Here is an 18,898-nt window from a genome sequence, read left to right on the forward strand (position 1 = left end):
TGATTACATAATGTTGTATGTAACAATAAACCTGCAGCAATTTTTCCCAAACACTTGTGTCTGTGTGTTATTTGCAGGATGTTGATTTTGTTGGGGCGGGGGGTTCCTGTGGACCTGATGTGACTATGACAGCGCCCCTAAATGTCTCTGTTCCCTTTCTACCACCACCATCATCCACACCCAATTTGGCAGCTCTCTGCTAAATCTTCCTTTTCCAGTATAGGCAGAAGGCAGGAGAAAACACCTACTGAGTATGTTTCGGATTGATAATCTATGCACCTACATTAACCTCTGTAAAATGTGTCATAGCAGTCAGTCAGTCAGGGGTTGTATGTCAGAATACTGGGCACAAAAAGATTGTGCTATAAAAATACCATAGTCAGAACATAGACTACCAAAACATTGTGAAAGTGAGGGTGCCTAGATAATGATAGATTTTTTGTTATTAACTCCACATCTACATACCCTTAATGTCCATATCGTTATATATGGAGTTAAGTATAATAATTCTGTTGTTGCTTGTATACATATATTTTTGTGGTAAATATTCTGGCTACGTTATTTTTAAGCACCATATTTCATGTTTAAAACTGGATATTCTAACGGTATACGCCTTTGTATTACTGTCCGTTTTCCTCAGTGCATGGGAAAAAAACATACTTTACCCCCTGATGCTCTGTGACTATTGAAGGCTCCCTAGCGCTGTATAACTGTTCGTCTGGTTGACTGTGTACTTTGTATTATATATTTTCCTCACATGTAGGTTCTGCAGTGGCGAGCACAGCAGGAGGAAGTTGCCCGACTGGAGGCTGCGGTAGCGGCCCGAAGAAAAGAGAATGAGGAAGAAAAAGAAAGACTACGTAAGGAAAAAGAACAGTTGCAAAGAGCAGAGGAAAAAGACAAAGTATGGCATTCTCTTTCATTTATTACATTCTCTTTCATTTATTAAAGTGTCTTACTTTTGTCTTTAAAAAAATGTGGCATGTATTCGCAACAAATTGAGTGCCGTGCACAGAAATATGCATATCCGTTTTGTATTTAAAAAAATGTTCTTGGAAAACAAAATATGGCATGAATTATTTGGGAATTGTCTTCTGCAGTGCTCATTGCTTGAAAGAAACGTTAGCGCGAGCTAACCTCCGAGGGTTGAAGTGACGCAGCGAGTTCTGCTGCACTGCAGCAGATTTCATCACGGGCTACAAAAGGCTTTGGTCATGGTTTGGTGGCTTAAATTGGCTCGGCGTTCCCAGAGCATTAGGAGACGTTTCAAACGCGTCCCCCCAGGCTGCTTGAAAAAAGCATGCGGTTGCAAAAGCTTGCTCATACCCGGCGACCCCTCACGTTCCAGGTGTTTTAGGATTCAGGAAACAGCATCAAACGGGCAAGTACGGTTCTGAAGTGAAGAAGAGAAGTAACACATATATCTGTCGAATAAATCACGTTGTTTTATAAATTATTGCCAAGATTAGTGCACACTACAAGGTTTACTTAGAATAGAATAGAATAGAAAGGAAAGCTGTCCCTTGAATGTTTTGTCGTCGTATCTGGCGTGTAAAATTAGGAAGAGGAAAGGACAAAATCGACATCACGCTGGGAGAAAATTAGACGGAAGAATAAACATGGAGACGTTTACAGTAGTTTTATAGTTACTCTTGTTATCGCACAAACCGTAATTCCGAATTTTTCAATTAACACTGCACCCTTGCAATTTTGCCCAGGTAAATTCTGCTGTTTGAACCTGTCTAAATGTACTCAGGGAAGAATGCCAGGTAGATACTAGGCCTACTGATTTTTTGATGATGATGTGGTAAGCATAAAGTCTCCATGTGTAGTCCCATTTTTGCTAAATGGGTTATAATAATCTCACACAATATACTCCGAACACCTCAATGTCACATTTTGTCAGGTGTGACATTTATCGCACACGACATGCGACACTCGTAATGAGGGACTGAATATAAACGTGCCATTTAAACAAAATCAATAATTTTTTGTTCAACTCAAATTAAGATGCTTAGAATTAACACGATTGCTCATTTGGCTGGAATCTTTAAATAACTTTATGAACAGAAAGCCAGTATCTGGAAGTGTACCTCACACTGATGAATCATCAAAAATAATACATTGAGACATATTACTTTCTAAATCTCATTCGTAAGAAATCAAATACCTGCTGGAGAATCAGAAGCTATTATTTAAAGGAGCTAATAATTGAACAAAGCATAAATCAAATTATCTTTACCCAATTCTGCTTCACCAACAGTGCAGAAGACTGGGAGTTCCAGAAGGTCACGTGTGTTTCATGATGTCCTAATTGATTAACCCAGCATGAGATATTTATTTATATAATTACACTTGATTAAGCGCGCAGCTACCCGGAGGTTTCCCGGCGCTAAAGTAGACACAAGGTAAGGAGACAGAAAGGCAGAAGCTTACATATCAAATAGCCAGGTCTTGATACCCTTACGGAAGGTCAAAAAACACCTTTCCGATCGAAGAAATAAAGGTAAGGAGTTCCAAAGAGAGGGGGCTAGCAAAGAAAAAGACCGACCACCCATTTTGGCTCTCCTGATTCGCGGTACTTTCACTTTATTTTGGGTAGAGGACCTGAGTGCGCGAGATGGAACATAACGCTGCACTAAAACAGATAGATAGTTGGGGGCTGTTCCAGTCAAGATTTTGTGCATGAGACACAACGCCTTAAATTTAGTCCTGTTCTCAATACGCAGCCAATGCAGGTTGCGCATGTGAGACGAGGTCGAAGTTCTAACAGGAAGGTTACAAATAAGGCGAACCGCCATATTTTGTACCACCTGGTATTTCCTAGTTACCTCCTTACTGGCACCCAAGAGTAAGATGTTCCCGTAGTCCAGGCGTGAGATGACAAGCGCCTGGACTACCGTCCTCAGGGTGTCAGCAGGCAGCATCCACCTAATTTTCCTCAGCCACCTAATGATGTTGGTACAGGTGGCGGATACTTTCACTACATGCTGCTTAAAGGACAGTTGGTTGTCGAGGAGGACTCCAAGATTACGAGCATTCGTAGTTGGAGTAGGAAGAGGACCCATCTCCGGAGGCCAGTGCTGTGGGCCCCATAACGAAATATCTTGACCAAACAGAAGCAATTCCGTCTTGTCCCCGTTTAATTTTAATTTATGATCATGCATCCATGCAGATATTTGTCGAAGTCCATTTTGAAGAGACGAGGAAGAAGAATTTTTGTTGGCGGAGAGTGAATAGATGACTTGCGTGTCATCAGCATAGGAGTAAATCGTGAGACCTGCCTGCTCTGCCAAAAAGGCCAGGGGTCTCACGTATAAATTAAAAAAAAGGGGACTGAGAATGGACCCTTGTGGAACACCGTGTTTAGAAGGAAGGATGGATGAAGCAGAAGTGGGAGAAAACACTTGAAAAGTGCGATCAAGGAGAAAATTAGCAATCCAGGCCAGGGCCGAGCCACCGACACCCATAGATTTCAAGGTGGACAACAAGATGGAGTGGGAGACGGTGTCAAATGCGGCACTCAAATCAAGTAATATGAGTGCCACTGACTCCCCATTGTCCACCTTTTGTCTAATGGATTCTGATACTCCAAGGAGCGTGGTTTCAGTTGAAAAACCAGCCCTAAACCCGGATTGAGAGTCGTGAAGAAAATTAGAAGTTTCAACATAAGAAGAAAGTAATGAATTAACGTGTTTCTCCAAAATTTTGGAAAAGCATGAAAGCAAAGAGATGGGGCGGAAGTTCGATGGGATATTAGGATCAGCATTGGCCTTTTTTAATAGTGGAACCACCATAGCATGCTTCCATTCATTGGGGACAATAGCTTCAGATAACGACGCATTCAGAATTTTTAAAATCATTTGAAGCAAAGCTGGATCTAAGGATCTCAAGACTTGTGGGGGCATTGGATCGAGAGGGGAGCCAGATTTAATATCTTGAAGATATTTTTTTAAGAGTGTAGGAGAAATGGGGTCCCAGACGAGCAGAGGAGGACAAGCGGAAGACGAACCAAGATTAGTATCAAGGGTGGGGATGCATGCAGTTGGAGCGGAGTGAGTAGACACCGCAGAATTAGAATTAAAAGTAGCATAGATTTTATCAATTTTTTCAACGAAAAAATTGGCCAAAACCTCACATTGATCAGTATCTAGACAAGGGTCTTTAGGTGCCGTGGACGCACCAGAGAGCTCTTTAACAATTTTAAAGAGCGCCTTAGGTCTGTTTTGTGCCGTTAGAATAGAAGTACTGGCAAAATTGGCTCTGGCGGCGTCACATCACCCCTGATGGAACTCCATTGGCTCTTCATGTCAGCCCAAATTGTTTTCAAAAGCAGCTGCACCATTTACAAAGCCATCACAGCCAGAACCCCTGCCTATCTTGAAGGCAAGCTCACCATCTCTGGTGGTTCTAGGAACACCTGTTTCCAGGACTCTATGAGACTGCAAACTAAGAAGTGTAAAAAACAAAAAACAAAACAGGACAACAAGCCTCTTCCAACTATGAACCCAGGGTCTGGAACAACATCTATGTATCCATCATGTTTGCCTAAACATTGCTTAAATTTAGGAATAGTTGAAGACCCACCTTTTTAAAGAACACTACATCACAATGCATTAACTTTCCACAACTCAGCTTCCACTCCTATTACTCAGTGATTTTAAGCTTCCCTTAACCATGTACACCGCTCCTCTGCCTTTTGGCTAGGTTGGTGCTATATAAGTACCATATACATATATAGGGTCTGAATTCTCCTGTGAAATCATTCATGGTTGGTTTATGTTTAATGTATACATTTGTAAACACCCACTATGAACCTACTGAACTGCAAACACTGACAACACTGGCTGGTATAAGTATATGGGACATCCACAAGTTATTGATGCTTACACGTCAAAATAACGAGTACAAAAATGTTGACAAGCAAAAATAATGACAACCAGAATATTGTGAAGGTAAGTATATATTGGTAAGCATAGATTTGCTGTTTTTAATTCCACATCTACATACCTTAAATATATATATTGTCAAGGTACATGTAGGAGGAGTTAAGTATTGTAAATCTATACTTATCAATATATAATTAACCTTCACAATATTCTGGTATGTAGTCAATATCCTTGTCACTACTTCTTTTTGTGTGTTGATGTTTAAAAATTGATATTCAAAGACCATACCATTAATGAACTAAGAAGGATGTATGTCTGGATCAACAAGTCTTAACCCTTATTTCACACGTAGATCTCTGCAGCAGGTGCATTACCACTGAGAACAATATAACTAGCTGGATCGTGTACCATAGTCCACCAGGAAATCAGATCGTCCACCAGTTTCTCAACTTATCATACCCTTCGCATGTGGCTCCTCTGCCCTCGCGCATTTAAACAAATCACACTGCCAGGGTGGGGGTTCAAGCTTTTCTATCTAATAGCTATGTGCCGCTTAGCCAAAGTTAAGCCCAGCAGTGCAAATTTACTGCTGAACTTCCCCTTTTTTCTCTTCAGTAGCAGACCCAAGAGTCATTGCTCAATCTCAAAGGGGATCACCTCACCCGTGGCACTTCGGAGCTACTCCAATACCTCCCCCCAAAATGTATGTACTATGGGACAGTTCCACACTACATGGAAAAAGTCTTCAGGTGTGGTTCCACAGTGCTTACATCCTGGGACTCTGGTTGGGTATAAAGTATGTAACAGCATAGGGGTGAGGTAGGTGATATGTATGATATGAAACTGAATACGTGTGAATTGTGCATTAATTGACACCTCACACACTCCCCCGTGAACCCTTGCCCATTCTCTGGCGGTTAAAGTGTTGCCAGGTCTCCCCCACTTTCAAGGGTGGGACTGGTCTGTCAGACCGCAGTGCTTGATGCAAGTATTCCTCCCTCTCCCCCCGCCATGGGCAGCAGAACAACCAACGTCTGTGTGGGTTCCAGGGACTCAGGAAACATGGGCCATATTCCCATGGCTGTGACAGCTATTTTTGTATATTGGAGAAATTGTCCCTGCCCCAGACCAAATGTGTCATAGGCGTCTTGCATGGTGATAAATCAGCTGCCTAGGTATAAATCATTCAGTGAGATACACCCACCATCTCTCCACCGGGCAATGGCCATGGTCTGCGCAATTTAGTGCAAAGGGACTGATGATCCAGAACTCTAAGTCAGGTGCATAGGGCGCTCTGCGAAGCACTCCCCGTACCACCTTCTACCACAGGCGGCACAATACCTGAACCATGGGGCAGTGTTGCAGGAACACAGTTGCTGCGTAGGAGGAGAGCCCATATAGCCATATCTCAGCAGGTACCTGCGCATAATGTCTTTTCCCACTTGCCCCACTCATCAAACCAGTGTACTTGATGCTTTAATTGGGCCGCTAAGTAATACAATATTATTAATAATAATAAATGTTATAAAGTGCGTAGTCACCCGTAAGTATCCCAGCGCTAAGATCCAAACAGCAGAGGGTCAGCCAAGCGAAGCGGGGAGAACCGATCAGGGAAAAAGGTGTGTTTTCAGCCGCTTCCTGAATCGAAGGTAGTCAATATCAGGGCTGTGACCTCATACCTCCTTTTCCCCATTCCAGCTTAAGTGTGGAGAGTCCCAATCTGCATCGTTTCCCTGTCCACAGTAATTCTACCATGAGGCTATCTAATTCCCGGAACACTCCCCGGAGGATCTCATACATGGTTCACTGAAGCACATAAAGACAGCGGTGTAACATCACCATTTTAATCAATGCTATTTTCCCCATCAGGGAAAGCTTCAAGGTGATCCAGAACCTAATAGAGGAGCGAAGGTTGGCAATGACTCGTCTTAGGTTCAGGGTGTGTCATTGCTGCACACCATGCACAATGTGTAGCCCAGGGTATTGTATACTCTCTGACCTCCAAGGCCGTCCACCCACTAGTTATAAAGAAGTGCAAAAAAAAACTCTGCTGCGCGGAGCTCCGCCAGCAGCCAAATGCATTAGGTAAATGCTGTTTGCAGTGATTTTCAATGACAGGTGCTTGTCCGCACTGTGCGATCATCAGGATCGGCATCATGCATAGCACAAGCGGATGCTGCTTCCTTTCTGCCGCTGGTGAAGATTTTTACTCGAGCTGCAGCTTTCTCAATGCGAACGAATGGGTTCTCAACGTGAGCTGTCATGAGCATATGCGACCACTCGCAATGAGAAATCTTACCACCCGCGTGGAGAAATCTCACCAGGAGGTGGATTTTAACGCTCGCGCTCGCCAACTTGACGTTGTTGAACGTGAGCAAGGGAAAACCTCGACGAGCTCTGTGTAACGCGGAGTGCGGAAAACTCTGCAAACTCTGTGAGTGGAGAGGAGATCACTGCCCAGACTTAGTTATAACTCGCTATCTACTCCTTTTAGCTGGCCTATTGGGAACAGTACAGAATTTGACCAGTTGACATAGAGGCCCAACAACTCTCCGATTTCCCTCATTATATCCATGAAGATCTGGACCTAAGCGCCAACTGTCACTAGTATATCATATCAGCCATCATCTCCATATAAGGACACAACATGCACCGTCTGACCCACCTGGATTCCGCACCCATGCAGTACTTGATGCAGTCTGCACGCTGCGGGCTGCGTTGCTAAGGCAATCAGAACGGCGGGAAAGTGGGTAACCCTGTTGCGTCCCTCTCTGCAATAAAAACTCATCAGAGACATAGTTTCATGTATAACAGTTTGACGTAGGCGACAAATCGGGTTATACTTGCCAAAGATACCTCCAGCACACAGAGCCAAAAGCCTGCTCTATATCTAGAACTGTGCACCACATGTGATCGATTCCACTAGATCACTAGGTATAATGTTGGAAAAACACCTGAATATGCAAAAGCATATCAGTGCCACCACCAGAGAAGCTAACTGCCACCTAAACATACTTAGGAAAATCAAACCTTTCTTGCCTCTGGCATACCTCAGACAGCAGTCCAACCCCTAGTCATCTCACGATTAGATTATGGGAGAGCTACTCCATCTGGCTTACCAAAACTGGCTCTACTAAGGGCCTACTCAGCTGCTAGGCTCCTTAAAGGATCCAGCAGATTCGACAACATTACTTCTGACTTCAACCATCTAAAAATGGCTCCCATTTGTCGCTAGACTCCAGTTAAAGATAGCTTGCATGACACACAAGGCCATTCACCACAACACACCTGTCTACCTGGCAAAGAAACTTGAGGCGCATTTTGCTCCTCAAGAAACTCCGAATCCTCCTCGGGATCTTGGATTCACGTAGCAGTTCTGGTATATTGTCATCTGTGTTTGTATTTGCATTGCTCCCTGCATTTGCCCTCTTGTATTGCATTTTCTTGTATGTTTGACTTGGTAGCTATATGTACAGAACTCAGATACCCTGATGGGTCATGTTCGCACTTTATAAAACTCTGAAAATGAATAAATAGATAGAAAGACCATGGCATATTGATCAAGGTCTAAATCAGGGACATGGAGGACATGAGCAAGCCGCTGGAGGTTACACAAGGTATTCCTACGTGGGATGTACCCTGAGTGGTCAGTATATACCAGTTTCAGGAGATAATGAAGCACATGCACCGCCTGAATTTGGCTGGGTATTTTTTTATCCACATTTAACATAGAGAGGAAGCCTCATTGTGTGGGTCTTTCCCCGTCTTTGGTACCAGGACGACTATGGCCTCTCACATGGAGCTCGGAAAAATCCCTGGCACAATGGCCTCCAAATAGAAAGGCAATAACCTATCGGCCAGTGTCCTGGGGAAAGCCTTGTATAGTTCTTCTGACAATCCATCTCCCCCTGGGGCCTTAGCTGTCTTAAGAGAATCAATCACCAGTGTAGGAAACTGGGATCTTGTTGCAGTACCCACCCACTTTTTTCTTGGTATCTGGTGCACCTTTAACTGAAAGTGTGCTGGGATCCTGAAAATCAGGTCCCCAGCACAAGTGTTCTTTCCCTAAACTGTACAATTGATCCACAATTGGCAATTGGGATCCTTGTAAGTCCCTAGTACATGATACCCCTGGTACTTAGGGCATTGGTCCTCAAGAGGATCCATTAGGGTTGCTGCCCGAATAGTGCCACCCTAAGGTACCCCTCACCAAGCTTATGCAAACTGCCATTGCAGCCTGTCTTGGTGCAGAGAAAACTGAAGAGTCGACATGGCACAGATATCTTTGTGCCATGGCTGCCAGTACTACATGTGGTATAGGTAAGTTACCCCAACGGCAGGCCTTACAGCCCGAAGGCAGGGTGCACTATAACAATGCGAGGGCATATCTGCGAGAGTGAATATGCCCCGATGATATCTAAGTTCACCCCATGATATTACCAGTACAAAGAGACGCCATAACAAGTACATGTGCTGGACACTCGTTATTATGAGTTCCCCAGCTACATGGTGGCTTCACTGAACCCCAAGGTGTTTGGTACCAAACACCTCATCTTATTAAAACCACACTGATATCAGTGCTGGACTTATTAATGAATGCATGCAGAGGGCCCCTTAGAGGCGTCCCCTGAAAACCTAACGACTACTAATGTGTTGTCCGACTGGGCTCGACCAAAAACATCCTGAAGAGTCGACAGTAGACTGGGAACCACCTGCCAGCCGATCCGCCCAAGGTGCATTGCTAGTCAGCCTGACTTTGCAGTAGCTCCAACTACGCCCTTCTCCGCAGCAGAAAATGCTGGTCAGTGGGACCTCACAGTGATGGGATCCAGCCTCGTGGCACCCTCTTCAGCTGCAGCCTGCAGCTTCGTCCCACTGGAGGTTTTTGACTTCCAAAAAGTTGTCTAAGTATGAAGGTATAAAACTTCATTGGGCTCGACAGCGACCAACTCCCTATCGATGCCAACAACCTCCCCGGTCTGGAAATCTAGATCTTCCCTCCATCGTCCACGCGTTGAATGAGAGTTTATCTTGCGACTCCCCGGCGATGATGACTTCTCCTCCTCGGAATTAGCCTGTTGCGTGCCCCGCTGAACTCCACCTTCTGCTGGACTTTTCATCAAGACATTTTCTACGTCCGACGGTAAGCTGAGACCGGACCCAATCCACCCCTTCAATCCGACCCACTCGCCATCATGGTCAGCCTTTTTTTTGTACTTTGTCCCGGCCTTGCGTGAACAGTTCACCTAGTTGGCGCTTTGGTCTTTTTCTACGTGTTAGATGTCACTAAAAACTTAAAAAACTCATAACTTTGTACAGATTTGATTTCATTTGTTTTGATGTTATTTCATTTATTGAAATGTGCTCTATTTTTTTGTGTTGTTTTTTCACGTTTTTACTGTTGTGTGCTACATAACCACATCCCTATGCCCCTAGTTACGCTTGACTGCTTTTGTACACAGGTAAGTTTAGTTATTTTTGGGTTCACCCTGACAAGGATTGTGGTTGTTGCTTGGGTAGGGTTTTGATCCCCCTCAACCAATAACCCAATTTCTTACATTCGTGTTCATTGGTAGGATCCAGTACTTCTGTTTGTGCATTGTTACTCAGTGATGTTGTCTATAACTAAAAATCACATATAAATACTTTGGAATCAAACTTGATAGTTTTCTAAGTTCTCCTTAGTTTCTGATTTGGCCATCTTTTCCTTTTTTCCAAATTTAAGTCTTGCCTCACATTCTTTTTGCTACAACGGAGATGGAGTGGAGCAAAATTGACAGCCACAGGAAGGTAGATTTGCGGAGGCTCTGCAAAGAGAGAGTGCTGTATGGGGGAAGGAAGGGCCACCAAGGTGAGCCTCCAGTAAGCCCACCGAGCCGTTGAGGAAGTCAGGAGGATGCAAGCCACCTCAGAGGAGCTAGAGGAGTATGACCCTGAGTATGGGGAGGTGGGCTTGGAGGAGGATATAGATGGCCTGGCCACAGGCCCTGGACTGCAGCACCCTGAGGAGAAGTACACCTTGCCCACAGGAGTAAAGTCCCTTGCAATAATACATTTTTCTTATGTCACTGCATTAGGAAACCATTTTTACCTATTGGCAAAACCCCTTCTCATCACACCCGCATCCATTTTGAAAGAATTGCCTTTCCTTTCTTGCCATGGACATGGATTTACTTCAGTCATTGAAACGAGTAAATTTGAATTTGTTTTTAGAGTCAAAAGCAACCTGCAAAGGGTGTATGACTTGCCACAAACAGCAAGCTGTAGGTGTAAACCCCTCTTTTGAAGTTTTCCTCGTCCTGAAAAGCCCCGAACCTTTCCCTATGAAGAGATTTACTCACACCTAAAATTATGCAACCGTGGTCCCATTTTGTGTGTGAGTGCAAATGTGCCTTTTGTGACTTACAAATGATGGTGTTATGGTATGTGATGTTATGAGCCCATCTAAGAGTCACGTACATGAGCAAATAGCTTTTAGAATTGTTTCCCTAATGTATTGCTCGAAGGCTGATAGATGTCTACCTACAGTCTGTCATACGATTCATGTTTTGTAAACTAGAGTATGACTCAAATCTTGTTTGCGCTTGAAGCACACTAGAAACTATTTGATAGAGCTGTGTTGCATAAAAACGTAAAATAAACCAATACATGTATTTACAAAATAGAACTTTGGGGGGGGGGAACTTACAGCAATTGCTTAATCAGTTCTAGAACTTTATTCTTTGAGGGCCTCCATTTCCTGATTCGGACTTGAAACTGTGTTTCTGGCTGAAATGGTAGTTAGAGGAGATGCAAAAACACAGCATACCTGATTTTAATCATCCCCCTCTCCGTGTGGATATTTTTGCCATTAAATACCAGTGAAATCTCCAGGTGCGAAAGGATCAAAAAGTGGGGCATTACTGCTGAAGCTATAACATGATTCCTGTGGTAATTCTACTTCCCCATTTCTCAGAGCACCCTTAAGGTCCAAGTTCGAATCCCACAACCTTCCTGCTGCCCAGAATAATCAATACCCCAGGCATTGACTCAGTATCGATAATTGTGGATGTGGGAATACCACATTGCTCTTTCCCCACTCCTCAGAATGAGGGCCAATTTGTTTTGCTTCCTTTCATTGTAATGGTAGTAGCCCTCGAATAAATAATCCTTTTTTTTTACAATTCTGTTGTTTGAATTTTTATAAACAATAATTCCGCCTTTCAGATTCAGAAGTACTATTTGAAAAAGCAGCGAGCCAGGGAAGCACAGGAAAGGAAAGATCTGCAGCGTCTTGATGAGTTGAAGACATTGATGGAGCAACAAGCAATACAAGACAGAGAAAGGTAGGCACCAACGTCCAACAGTGTCAAGCCGCTTTGTGGAGTCAAAGCGAAGAAGAATTGGATCAGAATTTCCGACCATTTTTTTTTTTTACTGTTTGTCATCATCTGTCGTTGTTATGGTCAGGACCGGCCTTAGGCATGTGCAAGGTGTGCACCTGCACAGGGCCGCCAAACCCCAGGGGCCGCCACGACAAGGATCGGATACATGAATCATACATATTTGTGGCGGCCCCTGGCAGGATTTGGCGGCCTCCGACCTCGGCTTCCACTTTTACTAACAGTTCCAAAGCCCTGACAGTGAGTCCTGCCAGAGCTCACTCAGACCCAGCAGTCAATAAATAATAACTTTATTATTGTCTTAAACTAAGTTTACGGATAAAACCACCGATCGTCTTCACAAGAATGACTGTAAAACTCTTCAAAACGTGTCAGGGGCGCCGGAATTCATATCACGTTTTATTTGATATTGTAATCCATGAGAGCCTTTGTTTTTCCTACATGGTGTGTTTCTGTAGCTGTGTCCGTGCCACATATGACTCTTGTAGGATGCACTCTGAACTGAGTCTCCGCTAGGTCCCTGGGGAAGCTCTGGTTCTGGGTGGGTGTGGGATGAGTGGGTTTATAAAGGGCCACGACTGAGAGCTCTGGGCTGGCTGAAGGCAGAGCGAGTGTCTCACCATGCCTGCCAGTGGGACACAGGTGTACAGTCTCAGACGACTTGCTCATGCAATCCTTGGCCTCTCGGCAGAGCGTGCTGAGCGATGGTTGCGTATATACATTTAAATGTAATTCTAAAGGAACGTTAGAGAAGGAGGTAGAGCAAACGAAAATAAAATGCTTTATTTACAGGTGAGGAGGGAGAAGGCATGAAGAGGTCGGTCGTGGCGCACGCGTGACGTGCACAAGAGAGCAGAGTGATGAAGGGGACGGTGTCACACACAGCGAGAGTGCACAAGGCAGTGTTGTGAAGGGGGGAGTGATTGTGTGATGTCTGGATGCACTGGCACAAAACTCTGCTGCTCTGCAGGGGGCCTGCGTGCGTCGAGGAACAGGACTTCAGGTCTTATATTGTATGTAAGCCATGGCATGAAATGCACAGATCCAGCCTCTTGGGAAGAATTTCTAGTAACGCTTTTCTGGCCTCGGCCGTCTCACGGACACCCTCTCCCCTTTTCAGCCATCTTTAGGCACCGAGTGAGATTGCACCCAGTGGGTGAGCGGGCAGAGGCAGTGAGGGGGGAGACCTCATTTACCACGCAGTCTTTAAAACCACCAGCCTTTACAACAAGGTTACAAATGCAAAGAGAACAATTGATGGACAGCCACACTCTCTGTCCCTTCACACACGTGTACAGCACACACTCTGCCCCCTCAAGCTGTCCAGGCTGATGAGGGATGGCCAAGTCTAAACCAGGGTGGCATGGTGAGCAAAAGAATGATGGGCGCCTGCTGAGAGACTGCACAAGATGCTGGACAGCGGCAGCGCAAAAGCAAAGGCAGCGCTCCTTGCAAGTCGCTCATGCAGGCCATGATTGTGCCAGTCGAGGGTAAGAGTGACCTACAGCTTTGCCCCGTGAGGCAGGGCCGGCGCTAGGCATGGGCAGTGTGGGCAGCCGCCCAGGGCCTCGCGCTCAGCAAAACACAGGGGGCCTCGCGCCCCTGTGAAAGGTCACACTTTCACAGCTCACTACAGGGCCCCCGCAGCGCCTCGGTTAAGCACCGGCCATTCTCGGCTCTGTTTGGGCATTTTGTATCCAGGCAACAGAGGACCCTTTGTTTCTTTCGAGCACCAGCCGGACACAGGTAAGAGAAGGTGGGTAAGGGGAGGAGGGAGCAGCCAGATCAACTGGCTTTTGTTATACTTCGAATCTTGGTAGGGCAGTGTCTCCTATCTTAATTGAACAGCTCGATAAATTAAACGCATTTCATTTATGCAGAAGCAATATTTGACTTGTACTGATCTGACACAGGGGGGCAGTATTACATACAAATCGAAAATATATTTACTGTTGCCATCTAAGCTAGGTACAGCTACAATTGAAGCACACCCCTTCAGCTGACGTATTTTTTTTTTTTTTGCTCTCTGGTGAGCTCTCTGCAGTGTCTTGGGAAGTGCCTTGTTACGGTTTGAAGGCCCAGGGGAGGGGGGCCCCCTCCCAGGGCCTCATAGCACTGGATCAAGCTGGAAGGTCATGGTGTGGGGGCCCCCTTCCCTGGGCCTTGTAGCCTTCAGCAGGACTCATTCATATATTGGTGATATATTCAGCAAGTCAGTGAAGGTGGCAATGTATGCCTCCAATGAGCCTGTCCTGGACTACAAAATTGTTATCTTTGTAATGTGGGCATTGTAGCCATCGGTGGCTATTGGGCAGGAAGCAGAGACGTGAAAAAGTAAGTGAAGCAAAATCAATTGCAGTGGAAACCACGTTCATAAATTACTAGTAGAACAGCACCTTGCCGGTTAAATGTATGGTGGACCTTTTAAACAAGCATTTGCAATGCAAAAGGTCTCGCATTAGGAAAGTTTGAGCTATTGGTCTTGTAAATGACAATTTTATTATTTATGTGTTGGTTTTGAAAATAGCTAAATTAATAGATTTGTCATTTACAATGCCAACAGTTATAACTTTCGCAAATGTGACTCCTATAGCATTTGTAATGCAACATATTTTGTATTTACGTGACTTAGATGTATTGATATTACAAATAACAATGGCTTTTAATTTTTTTAATTAATTAATACTTAAATAAAAGTGATTGTAATTTATAATGACAATAGCTTAAACTTTTGTAAAGAACTTTTGTGAAGATTATGTTCAGTGTATTTTATTGTGAAGAAAATCCAAGAACAGAAGTGAAATATTAACATCGTTTTGTGACATTTGTAATAAAGCTTGAAACATTGAGAGAATATATTTGAACCAGTTGTTGTTGAATGGTTGCACAGATTGATGCTGTGATGGCGCGGAGTGATGTTGTGGTGGCGACGAGTGATGCTGTGGCTTTCAGTGATGCTATGGTAGCGCATAGTGATGTTGTGGTGCCCCTGAGTGATGCTGTGGTGGCCCTGAGTGATGCTGTGGAGGCCGTGAGTGATGGTGTGGAGGCGTTGAGTGATGGTGTGGAGGCGTTGAGTGATGCTGTGGAGGCGCTGAGTGATGCTGTGGAGGCCGTGAGTGATGGTGTGGAGGCGTTGAGTGATGGTGTGGAGGCGTTGAGTGATGCTGTGGAGGCGCTGAGTGATGCTGTGGAGGCGCTGAGTGATGCTGTGGAGGCGCGGAGTGATGCTGTGGAGGCGCGGAGTGATGCTGTGGAGGCGCGGAGTGATGCTGTGGAGGCGCTGAGTGATGCTGTGGAGGCGCTGAGTGATGCTGTGGAGGCACTGAGTGATGCTGTTGAGGCCCTGAGTGATGCTGTTGAGGCCCTGAGTGATGCTGTTGAGGCCCTGAGTGATGCTGTTGAGGCCCTGAGTGATGCTGTTGAGGCCCTGAGTGATGCTGTGGAGGCCCTGAGTGATGCTGTGGAGGCCCTGAGTGATGCTGTGGAGGCCCTGAGTGATGCTGTGGAGGCCCTGAGTGATGCTGTGGTAGCGCATAGTGATGCTGTGGTGTTCCAGAGTGATGCTGTAGTGTTCCAGAGTGAATCTGTGGTGGTGCTGAGTGATTCAGTGGTGGTGCTGAGTGATGCTGTGGTGTTGCTGAGTGATGCTGTGGTGGTGCTGAGTGATGCTGTGGTGGTGCTGAGTGGTGCTGTGGTGGTGCTGAGTGGTGCTGTGGTGGTGCTGAGTGGTGCTGTGGTGGTGCTGAGTGATAATGTGGTGACGCTGAGTGATACTGGGGTGGCGCTGAGTGATGCTGTGGTGGTGCTGAGTGATGCTGGGGTGGCGCTGAGTGGTGCTGTGGTGGTGCTGAGTGATGCTGTGGTGGTGCTGGGTGGTGCTGTGGTGGTGCTGAGTGATAATGTGGTGGTGCTGAGTGATAATGTGGTGGTGCTGAGTGATGCTGGGGTGGCGCTGAGTGATTCTGTGGTGGTGCTGAGTGGTGCTGAGTGACTTCTTGCAGTGATCATTTCGATGGCCATGCTATCACATCTCAACCATATTGCTTCAAAACGCATTTTATCCTCTAGTCCTGAAGTTCGGCATAGACCAGAAGATGCTCTTTATGCGTTACTGGCAAGATGTATCAGTAAATCAGATGCTCACTCCTGACCTGCGGTTCCTACACGTAAATCGTGCCTAGGCAAGCTAACACTTTTAACCTTCCAAGGTCGGTATATTACACACCCTTAAAGATTACGTAATAGTAACGCTCGCCACTGCACAAAAAGTCTGCTCTACATTGCTGTTCACTACCGGTAGGTGAGGTGGCCTCCTCTAGAATTCTCTGCGCTTCAACACTCGCCAGTCCTCTTATAGCTCCTTACTCATCTCAAGCACCTATGACCTAGGATACTAAGATTAAATGTTACTATGTTATGTTACGTCATGATGGTAGATTTACATTTACATTTACCTTGACTCTACAACTTGATAGCAAAGCATGCTGTTCCGTCTCACAGTCCTCATACCCCACTATGCGATTGCTCCTCTTTCTTCTATACGGTGCCTGTACTTTTTGTTTGAAAAATCTCAATTAAAAAGATGCTGAAGCCCTTTGAGCCCAATGGGCAACGTGCCTGATCCTGAGTCATCACTGTTGTAGGTGCTGGGCTTCCTGGTGCAAGGTCGGCGATCTTTGGACCAATCTATGTAATTTTCACTTTCAAACTAAAACCAGCAGAATCAAAAAGTTTTAACTTGTCAGCTAGAAGAGCCATGGGCCAGATGTTCAAAGCATTTTTGTGGTTACAAGCGATCTGGTTTGGAGTTTGTGACCTCACTGCATTTTGCAACAAGCATTGTGTTCATTCTCTCAACCTTGTTTGATTGCAATATTTAATTTTATCTACTTTTTATAATAAATTGATATTTGCTCACCTGTTTTCAATCCCCTCTACTTTTTGTCCATGTTACTGATATCCACATTAGTTAGCTTCAGTGATGCCAAATAAGATCAATAGTACTGCGATGTTGCTTTCTGTGATGTCACTTCTTGTGACGCAATATGCATCTAGGGGGGCCTCGCATCTTCCCTTTCGCCCGGGGCCTCAGAAGGCCTAGGACCGGCCCTGCCGTGAGGTATGGTGTTTCGGCAAAGGGGGGGAGGAAAAGCGTGGCACTGGCAGACATCAAGCACCTGTACAAATCCCTACAATCACCCGCTAGTAGCAGCACCCATCATGTCCTTTACCGTCCGTCATCTGCATGAGCCTTGCCAGTTGCTGCAGTGCTGAGCCCCGGCCCGACAGTCACTTGTGAGACAACAGGAAAAGTGTATCAGCACGAGCAATTATTAAAACACCTTCCTGAGCTCCGCCCTGCCCGGACCCCCTCTTCCCGGGCCCCCACCTACCCTCCCTGCACAGGGCCACCATGAGCCTAGAGCCGCCCCTGTTATGGTTGAGTAGCAATATTGTGTGCTTATTACGGCATATTTTAATTTGAGTAGACCAAAATCTAATTTCCTCGTGCCTAAATAAAATATACCTTGTGTAATGTAAGTGTTACTCAAGTAAAGAGCTGTAATACCTTTGGATCGAGTGTGTACTATATAAAAAAATAAAATTCAACAATCTATACATTATGTTCCACATATCCCCCTCCTAATTTGAGAACTTTTTCCAGAGGTGATTACAGCAAATGCAAGGGATGAGCTGGTATTTTTCGGTGTAAATCCCAAACGCCAGGAATAATTGCAATGTATCCAATCTGTAATTCCTTGCTAAAACGTTAATTGACATACAATTTTATTTCTGATTTTAATGCGTTCCAGTTACAAAATTCAATAGGCAGATGTCGAATTACTCCACAGAAATGTTAGAATGTGGCTACCCAATTCTAATTAGTATTATCGCGGGAAGAACAATATGACGTAATGGCTAGATTGACTTTTCCAGGAGGATTTAGAAGCTTTGGGCTTTGCATAACCAGATGTTGCAGGCTCGTGCCCTAGTTTCGCCACAGTAGCCTTGCAGTGTGTGCTTCTGTGATATTTATTTCCCTTATTTATATTCCTGTGCCTCTGGATAAACGGCTTACATTACTTGGATGCACGTATCCCTTTCGGACATTTTGTAGACGTTTTTGTAGCATTTCCATTATTTCCCAGCAAGTTCACAGAAACGTTTGCAATTTTTTTTTTCACACCGAATGAAACATCGGTTGCAGTAATATTGGGACATTATTCATGTTGTTTCTTAGTGAAATATCCTGCTAACTCTTCATGTTGTTTCTTAGTGAAATATCCTGCTAACTCGGCGCACATTTGTCTGACAATAGAAGTGCGCCACTTTAAAATACAATGGGGATTTTTTTAACAGCTGAACAAGGGAGCTACCATTCCAAGGTTGCCTCTCTGCTGTCTGTCGTCGCACTTACTCCTGTGAACTCCCGTGACCAGGCTCTCCATGTGTTAAGGGACAGGAGTACTACGAGTCTCATGCTGCCTTTTTTGGGTTTCTCCAACTTCCGTCCATGTAAATAACATTGCCCAGGTTGTCACTTTGATCAGTGATAACAAGCATTGGCAAAGCAGATGGATTTGATGTTGGATGCCAGCCTATTGCGTTGACAATGCTTGATAT

The 18,898-nt window shown here is 44.9% G+C and overlaps 1 protein-coding gene across 1 annotated transcript in view; it reads left to right on the forward strand.

Annotated features, from left to right (window-relative positions):
- CCDC148 (coiled-coil domain containing 148) overlaps positions 1 to 18,898 on the forward strand; it is a 1,212,845-nt gene that overhangs the window by 1,039,945 nt on the left and 154,002 nt on the right. The window contains exons 11-12 of the mRNA XM_078681707.1: positions 764 to 904; positions 12,096 to 12,214. Of these exons, the coding sequence (XP_078537833.1) occupies positions 764 to 904; positions 12,096 to 12,214 (260 nt within the window). The remainder of the gene's footprint in view (positions 1 to 763; positions 905 to 12,095; positions 12,215 to 18,898) is intronic.

Source organism: Lissotriton helveticus, chromosome 3_1 (assembly GCF_964261635.1).
Source record: "Lissotriton helveticus chromosome 3_1, aLisHel1.1, whole genome shotgun sequence".
Classification (NCBI taxonomy): Eukaryota; Metazoa; Chordata; class Amphibia; order Caudata; family Salamandridae; genus Lissotriton; species Lissotriton helveticus.